This window comes from Dermochelys coriacea, chromosome 2 (genome assembly GCF_009764565.3).
Source record: "Dermochelys coriacea isolate rDerCor1 chromosome 2, rDerCor1.pri.v4, whole genome shotgun sequence".
Classification (NCBI taxonomy): Eukaryota; Metazoa; Chordata; order Testudines; family Dermochelyidae; genus Dermochelys; species Dermochelys coriacea.
The window spans coordinates 270,112,192-270,128,391 of record NC_050069.1 but is presented as its reverse complement, the minus strand read 5'-3'; the positions used below and the strand labels follow the sequence as shown (position 1 = coordinate 270,128,391).

General features: G+C 56.6%; 1 protein-coding gene across 1 annotated transcript; it reads right to left on the bottom strand.

The window, feature by feature from the left end:
- Positions 1–366: 366 nt before the first annotated feature.
- Positions 367–14,451, bottom strand: LOC119850783 (zinc finger protein 282-like). Its single transcript, XM_038389350.2, has 8 exons — positions 14,223–14,451; positions 11,157–11,558; positions 8,795–8,921; positions 6,434–6,547; positions 5,261–5,377; positions 4,591–4,704; positions 3,890–4,003; positions 367–3,359 (listed from the first exon to the last, which is right to left on the bottom strand). Exons 1-8 carry the CDS (start codon positions 14,244–14,246, stop codon positions 2,797–2,799), a joined length of 1,575 nt encoding a protein of 524 aa, XP_038245278.1. The 5' UTR covers positions 14,247–14,451; the 3' UTR covers positions 367–2,796.
- Between the last annotated feature and the right edge of the window lie 1,749 nt (positions 14,452–16,200).

The following is a 16,200-nucleotide window of genomic DNA, read 5'->3' as shown; positions in this document are numbered from 1 at the left end:
ACATTCCCACTTTTCCTCCTGGGGGCTGCACTTAGACTCGTGGATGCTTTGGCAGGCACAGCCCCAACTCTTGGCTAGGGCTCGAGTTACAAGAAGGCCTCAACCCACCCAACCTCCATTTTTCTGGGTGCAAAGCGGATCCAGCTCCCACTCCTGTCCTGGCACTAATAGGGGCCATCGACACCTGTTTCAGCTGTCCACAGTGGGCCACAGAATTCAGCAGGGTTCCACCTGCACAGGGCAGGGCTGGAGTTCATCTGAGTATCTGTAGCAAACTGTACACTCCCCAGTCCCTGTTATTTAGAGACCACAACACTCTTCTTCCCTCTGCTGCAGGAGGACAGAAAGGAGCCAAGACCCATGGAATTAGCTTGTGCAATTTTATTTACAGACTTTAGAAAACCCCCATTTCTACCAAGCTGCTCTTTACATGTTTCTGGAGCAGACAGGTTTACTGCAGCCTTTTGTTCCTGGAAATCATGGGAAGGGGATTCTCTTCCCCTGACTCCTCCTGAAAAGGAAACCCCAGTGTATTTTGGGTGTCAGAGCATCAGTTCCTAAATGCGCCCAAAGCCTCTCAAATGAAACTAAAGAAAAACCTCAGCAGCCCGGATCTGTGATGTAGAATAAATATGTCGATGCGTGAACCAAGGCAGAAGAGAAGCCCACACCAGGCTGGTAATAGGCTGAGCTGTGGAGCTCGGAGAAGACAGGCAGCCAAAAGCAGTGTTTTGAAAGTAATTTTAAAAACCCAGCTTATTCTGACATTTCGCTGTGTATGTTGCCACTTCCCTTAAGCAGGTAGGAATGTGGAGTAGGACCAGCAGCATCAAGGATTTATGTTTCAATCCAAACCTAACGTTCTAGAACAGGGGTCAGCAACCTTTGAGAAGCGGTGTGCCAAGTCTTCATTAATTTAAGGTTTCGTGTACCAGTAATACATTTTACATTTACAGGGCCCCCACCAACAGAACCCCAGACCGGCAGCGGACTGAGCGGGCCTGGCGGCCAGGACCCCGGCTGGCAGGGGGCCGGGTAGCTGGAACCCCAGATCAGCAGCGAGGTGAGTGGGTTGGGCGGCTAGTATCCCAAGCCGGCCGCGGGCTGAGCTGGGCCAGCGGCCAGGACCCCAGCTAGCAAAGGGCCGGCAGCCAGAACCCCAGACGGTCAGTGGGCTGAGTGGGGTGGCGGCCAGAACCCCAGACAGTCAGCGGCTCACCCGCTGCCAGTCTAGGGTTCTGCCAGCTCCTGCCAGCTGGGGTCCTGGCCGCTGGCCCAGCTCAGCCCGCGGCCGGCTTGGGGTTCCGTTCGCCCAGGCAGGCAGCAGGCTGAGCGGGGCCGGCGGCTGGACCCTGGCTGGCAGCAGTGTGCCAGTAAAAATCAGCTCGCGTGCCGCCTTTGGCATGCATGCTGCAGGTTGCCGACCCCTGTTCTAGAAACAAGTTAAGCTCCAAGCCTCGGGCCCCTTAAGGGAGCTTGGTGCCCAGCTCCCATTGACTCTGAATACAATTTAAGCACCTAATTCCCAAAGGCTGTTATGAAAATCCCAACCTAGCTGTCTTCACTGGAGGAGAGCCATCCATGACTGCAACTCAGGGCCTGTCCCCCCACTGCCTTGCACCCTCTGCTCTCATTGACACTGGCCCAGAGGGAGAGGCTGCAGCAAGCTGATCCGGAAGCGTTCTGCACCCACTTTGCACGGGGGAAAAGACTGCACAGGGTGCAAGGCAGTGGAGAACTACGCCCTCTGGATTCTCCCAGCGCCGAGAGTTAAATTCCTGGGCTGTATCTGAGCCGGTAACAGCTGTGATATTTCTACCGTCAAACCACAACAGCTGAGCAACCAATCCTGTTCTGCTTTGGAATAGAGGGGCCCACGTTTAATTCCCTGCTGCAGGCCCAGGTGCCCGTCCCTGAGGAGGAGCTCACCTTGCTGTGACTTTCAGCAGGTAACCAGGAGATGCTCATACCGGGAGCTTTTCCCACACTCGGTGCACACACGTGGTTGCTCTCCACTGTGCGTGATCTCATGCCTCAATGACTTCGGAGTGGCCAAGTGGCTGGGAGCAGGGAGGACTGGTCACAAGGGATGGCGCTTTACACCTGTGACCTGGTCCCAGGTCAGTACCGGCCAAACATCATTATCATCAGCCATTTCCAACAATGCCCGTTGGTCAGACCGTCCAGTTACCAACAGGCAGAGCGTGTGAGCCAGACCCGCACCGGAGTCTCCGTGGTTAGGAACGACCCATCCACCCCTGAACGGAAGGACCTGGTGGGGATGCTGGTGTGGTCACTACACGTGCCAGGCCTGCTCTGGGGACGGAGACCGTCACTGTCCAGCCCTGCTTAACCTGGCATCTTCCACACGCACCAAATCCCCTGCCTGGGGGATAGTCAGAGGTGTGGAGGGCTCACGGCACTCACTGCTCTCAGTGCAAAGCGGGGAGAGCTGGGGCACCGGGCGCTTAGGGGGTTGGGTTGCCAAGCCCAGCTCAGGGGCCGGTGCAGCGCAAGAGGCCCTGGCTCCCCGCTGCCAGCCCCATGGTGCCCTCGGCAGGCTCATGCAGGAGACGTTAGTCCTCTGGTGCTGGGCCAGGCTGTCCTGGTGGGCAAAGCCCCGTCCACACTGAGTGCCCTTGGAGGGACCCACTGGTGCTTGGCCAGGAGGCACAGGTAAGCGAAGCCCCTCCTGCACTGGTGGGGCCAGCCCCCCATGGCGGGCGCCCACTGGTTCTGCGTGTGCTCCTCAGTGACAAAGCCCTTGCTGCAGGCAGCGCACACGGACTTGTGCTCTCAGAGGTGGGTCTTCTGGTGAGCCAGGAGCGTGTCCCGCTGGCTGAAGGCCTTGCCGCAGATGGGGCAGGAGAAGGGCTGCTCGGCCGGGTGCGGCTCCGGGGGAAAGAGCAGGGGCCGCTTCTTGCGGAAGCGCTTCCGGCACTCGGCGCAGGTCAAGGGCAGCTTGCCCGGGGGCATATGCTGGTGCTGGAGGCAGCACTGAATCCGGCCGACGCTCTCACCGCACTCCCTGCACTTGGTGGGTTTCTCCGCCAACTGGCTCCTCTTGGGGCTCAGCAGCGACTGCTTCTGCCACAAGCACTTCCCACGCTCGGGACACGGGATGGGTCGCTCGCCCCTCATGGCTCTCTGCTGGCCCCCGGCCGCTCTGAGCTCCCCAATGCCCCTCTTGCCCTGAGCCAACCTCCCTAGGACGCCTCTCTGCCGAGCCACAGGGCCCTCGCCAGCGCTCTGGACCCCGGTCCCTTTGGATGTTGCGCAAACTGCCCCAGGGGGGCCTGGGCCCTCGCCCCCCTCCTCAGCACGATGCTCCTCTGCAAGTTGGAGCGGGATCTCGTCACCTGCCGGGGCACAAGAAAGCAGCCGTTATTCACGTCACCTGCCGGGGAGGGAAGGAATTCTGCAATTCAGGGGCTCCAGCTTTGGAATCAAGTCCCAGAAAGTTGGCCGTGGGGAGCGAGCAGGGACACTCATCAAGGTGCTGGTTTACGGGACCGGGCTCTGCCTCGCTTCGGGGTCGATAAATCCGTTGTTCCCCCTAGAGAAGGGCAGAGGGGAAGTTTTCCCCGTCTCACTGCGATGCTGGGGTTGGACCTGGGCCTTGAGATCACCAGCCATGAGGCTGCTTTCAGCTACTCTGGGTTTGCACAGCAGCCTTACCTGGCCTGCTGGGAATTCCCCAGGTGGAGTGAGGCTGGAATGGCCAGGCCTACGCCACCCCCCTCCCTCCGGCAGAGGGGCCGTGCTGGAGGGGGTGGGAGGGGCCTGATGATCCCGGCGGCCCGTTTGCAGTCGCAATGCGCTGGAAGTTGGATCTGACCAGCTCCTTTCGTCACTCACTGGTTCCGAGCGGTTTCTCTCCAATACTCACCTGCGCTGGGCTCTGCAGGGAGCCCCCTTTGCTCCAAAGCCGGCTGAGTCCCCACACACGGCTCTGGCTCCGGTTTAACCCAGGGGGAAAGGTCAGGCGCTGGAGCAGGAGATTCTGTTCACAGGGAAGAGCAGGCTGGGAATTAGCAGACGGGTTCTAACCATCAGGGGACAGACGTCCCGGAAGGGGCTCCCAACAGAAGCGGAGGCAAGAAAAAGGGGTTTGAAGATGGAGCTTGATAAGTTTCTGAACGGGGTTCCATGCTGGGGTGGCCGGCGATAGCAGGGACTGGACTCCAGGTCCCAGAGGTCCCTTCCACCCCTGTGGGATTACGTTCCAGTTTGGTTTCTACTCCCACTTAACCCCTGAGTTAGGGGTTTAAAGCCAGCACTGGCTCTTTGCTGGAGGAGAGAAGACGTTTCTTTTTAATGGATACAAAAGGTGTTTGTGAGGATCAAGAGGCAGCTGAAAACAAGGGGCTAAGACCAGCGCTCAGACTACCCAAAGAGGGAAAGGAGGCTGCTCAGCGATGGGACTGGGGGTGGCAGGCCAGGAGGGGGTGCGAGTGGCTGGCTTGCGGCCTGTAAACTAACAACATGTTAGAAGTTGAGACCAGATGAGCAGAAATTGTAAAACGGTCCGGCTGGATTCCCCGCTCGTCCCCTCACGCCCTGTGCCCAGTGGTCTTGGCTGCTACTCACCAGGGCTGGGGCCTGCAGGGGTTCTGCTTTCTGCAGAGACCGGCCGATCCTGTGCACACGGCTCCTCCTCTCGTTTAACCCAGGACACGGCATCGGGGGGGACAATCTGAAACTCTGATCAGGGCAAAGAGGATTACACCGCGTTCCCCACTCTCGGCCGGAGCCGAACACCGAGCTCAGGCCTGACCACCTTCACTTTGGACCCCTCCTCCGCCCAAAGACAAGTGTGGGCGGCTCCAAAGGAGGCGATTTGCTGAACGGCCAGAACACTAAGGGACACCCCCACCCTGCTGGGCTTAATGAACGCAGAGCACGTGCACTAACGGCCAGACGGGTCAGGCTCCCACGCTGGAGGCAAGGAAGTGAGACAGCATCCTCTGCATGCAGGGCAGGTCCCGTCCCAGCTCATGGGCAGAGGGGCTGCTCCCTGCCAGCACCCCCAGGGCCCTGCCAGCCCCACACGGGGCGAGGCAAAGGCAGGCTGTGTGCTACTGAAAGGCAGGGGGACAAGCCAGCAAAAGTCGGGTACCGCAATGCAGACGTCGGCGACAGTCTGCCCAGAGGGCGAGGAAACGGCGGCTGGTTCCTGGAGACGGCTGGGCGCAGAGATAAGAGCTCCGGTGTGATCACTGCGCTCAGCAGCTCCGAGATGGTGAAATCCATTACTCACCCGAGCAGGGGCTTCCACTGATTTCGTTTTCCCCAGAGCCCCCTTGGCCCCTGCAGCCTGGATCCTCCTCCTCCTGGTTAATCCACAGTGAAATGTCTGGTGCAGAAATGGGGGGTTCTGTTCACAGGAAAGAGAAGGGCTCAGATTTTCAGAGGAGCCTAGGGGAGTTGGGCACCCAGTTCCCATGGACTGTAGGTGGGAGCCCGAAGTCGCTAGACTGTTTACCAAATCCCAGCCAAGGGTATTAAGGGTACGTCGACTTTCGAGCTGGACGTGTAGCTGTGGCGGTGGGAGGGGCTGGCTGCCCCAAGTACATCTGTAATGGCTCAGATGAGATCGTACGTGGGGCGGCTAGTCCCTCCCGCTGCGCACCCCCACGGCTACACTTCTATTGTTAGCCTGCTCGTTTGATCAGAACTCGCGCGGGTACAGCTCCTTGGCTGGCACTTCCCCCTTCCAGCCTGAACGCAGAGACACCCTGCGCGTTTCTCCTCCCCACTGAGAGCTGGGCCAAGGAGCTTCAAACCCATCTCTGCCCAGCACTGGTTTTCAGAGGGGGCTGCTCTGAACAGACACTAGCGCGGCTCTGGTGGGAGGGGAAATGGAGGGCTGCAGATGGGGTCGATGCCAGAATGGTCAGGAAGGGGGCGGGGGGCCGTGGTGGGATGGGGGGAGAGCTGCAGATGGCACTTGCCAGGGACAAGGACAACAGAAATCCACCTATGGGGAAGAGCTGCACGTTCTGAGAGCTTGCTAGAATTTCAGCTTCCCTTCGTTCTAGTGTTTCCCCCGGGGGCTGGACGAGCTGTCCGGTCTCAGAGCCCGTTCAGGACAGGGGACGTTCTGCAGCACCCAGGGTTAAATTGTGTAACTGCCCCTGGATTGTTCCGGGCTTTGGGTTCTCAAAGGACCCCTTTTCCCACTTGCTCCTCCCAGAGAGGTCTTCTCTCTTCTCTCCTGTCCCTGGCACAAGTGTCAGAAAAGTGCCCATTGAAACAGAGGGAATGAAAGAGCTTGTGAAGCGTTCACTGGACCGAGCCATTTGACTTCACGCCTTGTGCACATTCGCCAGGCAGTCACACCTCCAGCCATGGCAGTCAGTGGAACGGGACCCCTGGGAACCCAGCTGAAACGAGAGGCCTCGGGGCTCATTTCTGACCTGTTTCAAGGTACCTGGGCTGGGGTCTGCAGGGATCTCGCTCTCCTCTGAACGTCCCTGATCCCAGATACCCGGCTCCTCCCCTCGTTCAATCGGGGATAGGTGGTCAGGTTTGGAGATGGCATAGTCTGCAGATGGAGAGAGAAGCTCTAGGGTTTGATTCACACAGTGGGATACTCATTACAGACCATTATCGATGGTTTGAAATACCCAAACCCCGACTGCTGAGGGTGACAGGTCATGTGAAGAGAAGCTGCACCGGGGAGGGTGTTGTTCCTCTGATGGGTGGGGCTTTCTGACTCTTCCTAAGGGAAGGGGCTGCCGTGGGCACAGGAAGTATTAATCCACGTGCCTATTTATTAAGCACCAAGAAGTCGAGCAGGGAGCCACCTGCAGAGGGGCAGACAGGTTAATTTGGACACTATTTATACTCCAATACAACGGCGCCAGGGAGTCTGGGGACACTGGGGCTGTTCTCTGACACACAAAGTACAGTTATGTCCTGACATTTCAGGTGCAGGATCTTAGCCAAGGAAAACCTGGGGCAAACTGGGCAGTGCATTTGGGGTATCGAATTTGCTGTCCACTGTCAACCCCCGGGATTATTCCTTTCCTTCCTACTAATTACATAATATGTATTAGGGTTGCAAATATTGGTTAAAAAAGTTAACCAGTTAAATGATTACAATTATTTGAAGTGATTAACTAAGGTAGCTGGGCGGGCCTGGCACAGCGGGGACTTGGGCAAATCCAGCCGGGCCTTGGGTACGGCATGGCCAGGGGTCCGGCCGGCCGGCTAGGCGCGGCACAGCACGGCCAGGGCCTGGGAGCCCGCCAGCAGGCTAGGCACGGCCCAGCCCAGCCGGCCCGATGCAGGGCCGCCAGGGTTACCGGTTAACTTCGGACACCATTTGCATCTGTCTCAATGCAGCTGGTCACTCAGAACCCACTGGGGTAAAGGGGAGTGGCACTGTAATGGGGTGGCACCCTTGTCTCGTGAACACCCACTGGCTGAGTGTGTGCATGGCTGCAGTTTTTCCTCAATTTCTCAGCTCACTACGTCCCCCGTTGGCTGCTGTGCTTGTCAGGCAGGTGTTCAGGACTCAGTCCTCTGCCCGAGTCTCACACAGTCAAGGTGCAAACGGACCCTTTCTGGGGTATTAGTCCAAAATGTCCTGCAGCCCTCCAGGTCCTAACCCAGGGACCCTCTAAGTATCAGCCACATGCCACATCCCTTTAACGACCTGCGTTTCCCTGGGCCAGCTCTCTGTAGCCTGTCTTAATTGAGTCCTGGTAGCCAGTCAGTAGCGATTCCCTCACTTCCCCGATCCCTGCCAGTAACTACCTGTCTTAGCCCTTACAGCCCCTGCAGCCAGCCAGGAGCACCTCTTGTTCCCCCGGTCCCTGCAAGCATACTTCCCTGGGCTCAGTCCTGCCTGCAGTGAGCTGTCCATGGTCCTGCTGCTCTTCCAGCCAGCCAGGAACCCAGGTTTTCATCTTCCAGCTCCAGGCAGCAACTGACTGCTCATCCTCTTCTGCTCCCTTTTATATGGTCCTTCCGGCCCCGATTGGCTGCTTCCCTTGCAGCCACTCTAGGCTACCTGAAGGAAGTCTCTTCTTCTCTTTTCCAGGGAGGGGTGAGGCAGGGCTGTGAGGCCTCCTCCTGATCTAGTCCACCCTGTTACAGGTACCCACACACACCAGCACTGAATTTTGTCCAGTATCTAGAGTTGGAGCTGGATGGTCCACACAATTAGTGATAGGACACGGAATCTCTCTTCTAGGTGACTGGTTCAAATCCAGCTCAGGTCAGTAGGGAACACAAGCCATTGCCCTCTGGCAGCTGGTTGGGAACTACCTGCGTAATACGACTTGGGGTCTCCATGCAGCCCAATCACAGAACCCATCTTCTCAGTTAGAACTAGTAACTGGCCATTCAAGCTGAGAGGCCAAGGAGTGAGTGGGAGTGAAGCTCATAGATGAAATGGCGAGACCTCCAGCTACACCATGTCACTATGTTCATTTGGGACTGCAAAGGTTTCCATTAGCTCAGACACAACTTCTGTCTTCAGTCAGGAGATCTGACATTAATGCAACAGCACCAGAGTTTCTGTGCATGTGTAGAATATGCACAACTGAATACACCCACCATCTAGGCCACATGTAGAAAGCACTGGAGGTGGAGCAATAAGGAACAACACTGTGTATTTTAATTTCTTTTTGAAATGCACCGTCAGTCAAAGACCCGCACTACAAGGATTTTACCTACTGATCCACCAGGAATGAAAGGAATTGGAGAATAAACTTGAGCTGGAGCTAACTCTACCTTCAGCGATCTCACAGCTTCTCTTAAGCGAGTGAAGAAAAAAAATTACCCAGGGAGATCAGGGCCTCATAATTCCCCTTCATCATGTTCTTGTAAAGCTCCTTCTGCCATTCCTCTAAACTCCCCCACTCCGGCTCGTTGAAATAGACAGAGACATCATCGAACGTCACCGGCACCTGGAATCACAAGCGATGCACACTCAGTACCTCCTGGGTCAATCCCACTTGTCATATGAATCAGGAGAGATGGGGAGGATTAATTTTGCCTGGCTATTACTAGGGAAATGATTAGAAATGGGTTTCATGTAAAAACACCCAGACGTCACAGCTAGAGCTGCAGGAGGCTATGCTTTCCCCACCCCTGCACCGGCAGAGCTGGAAAGGAAAATCAGAATGTTTAGTCAGGCGTAGGGGTAGAGCAGAGACTGCTTCCCCCTCTCCATCCATGCCACATGTGGCTCTCCCCCAGGATCAGTGCTGGAGCTTCCATCCCGCTCTCCAGGTACCAGGCAGTACAGCTCAAATGCTACTATGGACTCCACATCTGCAGCTGCACCCAGATCCCCCTTTCACAGGGGAGGCCCTTCCCGGGTCCTCGGCAGGTTTCAGGAACTGGGAAGATGCTATTGCAGAAGCAGTACTCTTGGAGTACTGATCCAAAGGAGACCATCTAGCCCCAGCAATTAACTGAGCTAGGAGGTCCCTGTGGAGCAACTCTTTGCTCAGGTTTTGCCTACAGAATTTGTTCTCAGAGGCTGCAAATATGGAGCAACATCTGAACCTAAGCAAAGTACCTATATGGCCTTGTCACCATTGTATCTCCACACTTCACAGTCGGATGTGTGTAGCCTCACAATAGGCCTGTGAGGCAGGGCAGTGCTGTTATGCCCATTGTACAGATGGGAAACTGAGACACACACAGGCTAAGTGACTTGCCCCAGGACACATAAGAAGCCTGGGACTGAGCCCAGGTCTCCTGAGTCCCAACTCAGTGCCCGATGCCCTAGGCTGTCCTTCCTCCCCTGCAGACATTTGAACCCTGGACTCTGATATGGAGCCTGAGCGCTGATCACTGTGCGCTGACACCACGGAGTTGCAGCGGGGAGGGAATGGGCCCAGCGCAGCCACGATGTTCCTAACCAGTGTGATTTTAGGCACCGTCACACAGGTTGGCAGCCAGATCACATCACTCTCTTCATCCAAACCATTTTAGGCCAGTGAATAAGGATCAGCCAACACAGCGTCAGAGCAGCATGTCAACACAATTCGCCTGTGCGCTATTGTAGCATGTTTCTGTAACTTGGTTAGAACATACTCTGGTCCTTCCAGAATAGAGACAAGCAATCACGCTCCAGCGTGCGGCCCTGACTGGGGAAATCTTGCTGCGGAGATGGAATGTCAACGGGAAAAGAAATCTTTCAATAGACTGACCTGAGAAAGAGGCCACGAGTTTCAAAAGTGGATGTCTAAAGCAAGGCCTGGTCTATACCTAAAACTTAGGTCGACCTAATTTCGTCACTCAGGGCTGTGAAAAATTCACACCGACCTCTAAACCCCAGAATTCTTCTGTCGACTTAGCCACCACCTCTTGGAGAGCTGGATTATACTACAGTGATGGATGAACCCCTTCCGTCGCAGTAATGAGCGTCTACACTGCTGCAGCTGTGGCACAGTAACAGTTCCAGTATACACAGACCCCTCAGCTCAGACATTCACCCTGTTATGCCTAGAGGTATGGTGACTGCAGAGGTCACCAACTACTGACACTGGATGTAAACACTTCTTTAAATTAACAGAACGATCAGGGGAAATTAATCCCAAAATCTCCACCAAAGACAAAAGGGGTTATGAATGTGTGGGAGAAGGGGCACACGTGAGCGTGTAATACTCAGAAATGACAACACTGAGGAGGGAGAAAGCCAGCGAGTAGCAGCTTGGTGGTCGGGAACATGAGTTGGTGTTGGACCCTAGAAAAGCCTAGAGAGAGATTTTGGCTCTGGTGCTGGCTACAGAGGCTTGGAGCTATAAGCTAAGAAGACACTCTTTTAGCCTTTGGTTCCTCTCCTGTGTTGGGAGAAGCAGAACTTTGTATCTTCCTTGTAAATAAACAGCATTACATCAAAGAAAATATCATCAATATAAAATTCTAGCAGGAACATCCCCAGGGCCTTTCACTTTGACTAGCCACACAGGTCAAAAAGGGGCAATATTTAGGCAATGAATAAATACTCCAATTTTCCAGAGTGCTAAGCACACTCCAATGGGAGCGGCGGGACGCTCAGCACTTGGAGAATCAGGCCACTTATTCATTGCCTAAATATGAAGGTAGGAACCCAGCTTTAGGCACCGACTCATGAAAATCTCTGCACATGATTTAGTTCTGCCCCTCGGCGCCAGCTGGGGTATCGTTACCTTGGGGACCTCCCCCCTAGTGCCTGGGGGGAGTCTCAGGATCCAGAAGTTCCTGTTCTTCAGCAGGTTCTCCATGTTCTCCAGCCTCCTCAGCAGCCGTCCATACCCCTGGATCAGAGTTCCCAGCGCAGCCCACTTACTCTCCAGCTGGCTTTCAAATTGCATCACCGTTTTCTCACAATCGACTAATTTCTTCTCAGCTGTTCCCACTCTCCTCTCCAGAGTCAGCAACCGCGTGGCATGGGAATCCACCGTCCTGTCCACAGCTTGGATTGCGGCTACTGCAGGCCACATGGAAAGCTTTGCCGGCTGCAGCTGGCTCTCCCTCTCAGAAGTCTGTCTGGGGTCAGAGCGGGATTGTAAAGGCATTGGGCGCTTTGACTCCGAGTCCCATTCTGGAGCCTGTATGCAAGGACAGAAACGTAAGTGGAGCTGGGGGACTCGTTATTCCACAAGCGAAACTCCACTTAAAAGGGACTGAGGCTGAGCAAGTGTGAGATGCCCCAGAGAGCCAGCCCTGAAAAGCCAGGAAAGACCAAAGGCCTCCTCTGAATCTGCCGTCCACACAGTGCACTTCCGCTAAGCGCCCAGCCCTGCGTCAGCAGACGGAATTCCCTTGTGGAGACGCACAACACATTCCTCCCCCAGTACAGAGGTGAAAGTAAGCCAGCAAGAGCCGGTGCGCCGTACCGGGGTGGATCGGCTTCCCCAGGCGCAATTTAAAGAGCCTGCAGCTCCCAGCAGCGGCTGGAGCCCCCAGCCCTTTAAATTGCTGCCAGAGCCCCATTGCTGGAGCCCTGGGGTAGCAGCGGCGGGGCTGGGGCAGCGATTTAAAGGGCCCAGGGTGGTAGCGACGGTCGAGCCCCGGGCCCTTTAAATCGTCCCCGAAGCCCCGTCGCCACTTCCCCAGGGCTCCGGCAGGCTCCGGGGAAGATTTAAAGGGCCCGGGGTGGTAGTGGCAGCCGGAGCCCTGCTGCTGGAGCCCTGGGGAAGCGGCGGCGGGGCTCTGGGGATGATATAAAGGGCCCAGGGCTCAACCGTCGCTACCACCCTGGGCCCTTTAAACCACTGCCAGAGCCCCCGGCTGCCGCTGTTACCCTGGGGAGGGGGAAGGAGGCACTTGCTGGTACAGGGTGGGCCGGGGCTGGCTCTGACCTCCCCCAGCCCTGCCCCTTCTGCCCAAGGCCCCACCCCATCCGGGCGCCAGAGCCGGTCCCAGACCAACCCTGTACCGGTAAGTCTCTAGACTTACTTTCACCCCTGCCCCAGTACAACGCAAAACCCTTCCCCACCACCTCCACTGATACTGTGACGTGCTCATGGGACCAGCGGAGGAGGGGGTGTCCTGTCTCTATGAGGGACGCACAAGGTTGCCGTTAAAGACATGCTAGGAATGGGGTGCACAAAGAGCATTTCTGGGTCACTGGTGGGAGCAGCACGTTCCTTGCCACGATGCCAAGTCTCTCACTGTCACTCTCACTTATAAAATCATGAGTGGTGTGGAGAAAGTGAATAAGGAAAAGTTATTTACTTGTTCCCATAATATAAGAACTGGGGGCCACCAAATGTAATTAATGGATAGCAGATTTAAAACAAATAAAAGGAAGTTCTTCTTCACTCAGCGCACAGTCAACCTGTGGAACTCCTTGCCTGAGGAGGTTGTGAAGGCTTGGACTATAACAGGGTTTAAGAGAGAGGTTAAGTCCATTAATGGCTATTAGCCAGGATGGGTAAGGAATGGCGTCCCTAGCCTCTGTTTGTCAGAGGGTGGAGATGGATGGCAGGAGAGAGATCACTTGCTCTTTACCTGTTAGGTTCACTCCCTCTGGAGCACCTGGCATTGGCCACTGTTGGTAGAGAGGATACTGGGCTGGATGGACCGTTGGTCTGACCCAGTGTGGCCACTCTTATGTTCTTATGTCTGTGGAAAGCTGCAGTGTGGGGTACAGTGAAGGGGAGCCTGAGACACTGTCATTTCCTTGCTCCTTATGATTTCCCTTGGGGGAGGGGGTCACACCTACCCAGCCAGCCCCTGTTAGACAAAGGTTTGGTTTGTGGAATTTCCACAGGGTTTAATACATGAAGTGTAGGAATCTTTTTGTAGGGGGGGACGAGGGCTTGGAAAGGCAGGGCTGTCCTTCCACCTCCACCCCCCCGCCCCATATCTGATGGCATGTGGGCGTATGGAGAGAGTGGGGGTTTCCAGTGGGGGAGAAGGAAAGAACAGAGTGAACGGGGCTGGGGGATCTAAGTGGGTGAATGGGGGAGCCTCACAGATCTGGCTGTACCCTCCCTAAATCCACAAACTGAACTGGAATTGTCCATGTGCTGCAGCTGCAAAAAAGGCAGAGCTGATTCTGGGGTGTGGTAACAGGTGTGCAGGACACTGGGCAGCCCCAGCCGGGGGGAGCTCTGGGTCCAAGTCTGGGCACCACCACTGAGGAAGGAGGTGGACACATTGGAAAGAGTCCAGAGGAAAGCCACAAACCTGATCACAGGGTTGGCAAACCTGACCTGCGAGGAAGTGCTGAAAACACGGGGCACGTTTAGCGGCAAGAGGCGAGCACCCAGGGGGGACCTGCTGCGTCTTCCAACGTGGGGGGGGGCTGTTAGAAAAAGCTGGTGAGCAATTAATAAAAAGAAAAGGAGGACTTGTGGCACCTTAGAGACTCAGGTGCCACAAGTCCTCCTTTTCTTTTTGGGAATACAAACTAACAGGGCTGCTCCTCTGAAACCTGAGCAGTTAATGGTTCTCCTCCGGCGGAGCGGGCGGACAGGAGCGAACGGGCTTCTCTGCAGCCGGGGGGCTCCGGGGGGCTCTTGAAGAGACGCTTTTGACCTCTGGGGGCACCTCTGCTCCGCACCAGGCTCCCCGGGGGGCTGCGGAGCCCCCCTCCCCGGAAACGTTTAAAAACAAGTTGGACGGACTCCAGTCAGGGCCGGACCAGGGTTACCGGGCCCGGCCGCAGCGCAGGGGGCTGCACCCGACCCCCCCCCCGGAGCCGCCCCAGCCGGGCCGGGAGCAGCCGCCGGGGCCCGCGGCTCCCCCGCCCGCCGGGCCCTTACCTGGGCAGCGGCCCGCTCGGCCATGGCCCCCCCGGGCGGGGCTTCTGCAGCGGGCCCGGCCCGGCCGAGCTCCGCTCCCGCTGCGGGCTGGGCAGAGTCCCGGCGCCGCCTCGCCACGGGCCGGCCCCGCTGCCGGGCGGAGCGGAGCGAGCGCAGCCGGGGCGCAGGGAGGGAGGCCGGGAGCCGCGGCCGGGCTGGCGGGGCCGGGAGCGGCGGGGCCCCGGACGCTGCTTCCAGGGTCCGCCCCTGCCACGTGTGCCCGGAGCCCGGCCCGCCGCTGGCCCAGCGTCCCCGGGGGCAGCGGGAGCGGCTGCCGGGGCGAGCGGGGGCTTCTGCCCCTAGAGAAACAAGAGGCAACCCAGCCTCTGCGTTTGCCTTTAACCGCAACCGCCCCCCCCGGGGTCCCCGTGTGACCCTGAACCCCCGGGCCGCTCCCCGCAGCGGGCTGAAGCCAGATCGGCCAGCAAAGAAACCAAAGTACCCACCCCTTGGGCCGGATCTGCACCCTGGCTAGAGCAGGGGACGGTCTCCCCCCTCCATTGCCCAGCGCCGGAGCTGGCCTGGAAAAGAAGCTTCTCTGTGGCTACCCCTTGCTCCTGGGACGAGCCCGGAGTGGGAGCTGGCCCTGCCTGGGACAGGAAAGGACCAGAGAGGATAGTCTCTAAGGGGCCACAGGTCCTCCTTTTCTTTTTGCAAATACAGACTAACACGGCTGCTACTCTGAAACTTCGGCAAGAATAAGGCTCTTTGGCCCCAACATGGCAATAAACGAAGGGAAATGAGCTAGTGGCTCCCTCCAGCCCACCTGCTAAAGGCTAAGCCCAGTGTAGGCCTGTGGGGTGAGGGGTGTCCCTAAGCCCAGTCAATCACAGCCATGCTCGAGGGGAGAATCACTCCCACCCCCCCCCACAAGACTCAGGGCCCCCAGAGACACAAATTCTCACTTGGTGAGGCTGGTGGCCTTTGCCTGTCACACCCATGGCAGGACACACACAGGCAGGGATGCTGCACAAGGAAGCCAGCTCCTGGCTCTTCCTCAGCTAAGGAGGAGGTGGAGGAAGGGCTGAGAGGGCTTCACAACCCCAACAGGCTATTGTCCAGCCTTCACTTGGCCCTCCCAGCATTTGTTTGACAGTCCCCCAGATGTTACACTCCTGCTCTCACACTAAGTGCATCTATCAACCTGTGGCACACAAACATGCCTCCTTTTTGGCTGGGACTGTTACCAGATAAGCAAAATTGCACCTGGATGTCTGGATAGAAGACCAGACCTCCAAGATCAGGCAGGAGGCTACAGGCATTACAACAATAGTGCTTGTAGTTTTAGTTTGGGGGCTGTATTCTAGTCTATAGAGGTTCTTGCCCCACACTTCTCCCCAGAGCATTGGAGCACCTCCTGGCAGCGCATCAAACACTGCGACTAACGCCTGGGGCGTATGTTCTCTCCCCAGGTGGAGCAGTGTTTGCAGTGGAGTGTCCAGGCTGGATCCTTCCATTGCTGTGGTTATGTTAGAGAAGGCAAGGTCTAAGAACTGCACCTTGCACATAGGACACATCTGCATGTCCCCGCAGGTTAGACACCCAGGGTGTATGCTACAGTGTGCACTACAACATTGCACTGCACCCGCCCTCTGTAGACCCAGCAAGTGCAAACTAAAAAGGTCTTTAGTTCACATGACCAGAGGTGGACTACACTAATGTGAACTAGGTCAATTTTCGTTCACACACGTAGGATAATCACAGTGCGGCAATACAGTTTACACCCCTGTCGTCCAAACTGCAGGGTTGTGTAGACAAACCTTGAGAGCACAGGGTGGTGAGGTTTGTGATAGGCCTTAGCTCTGGTGGGAGTTCGTTCTGGAGTCTTCGGCTTTGTCTTTAGCTTTTGTAACGATGGTGAGGCAAGATGGACACCATGCTCCACCTCAGAGCTAGCAGCATTTTCACAGAGTATTAAATGACTCCTAGACATGCACTA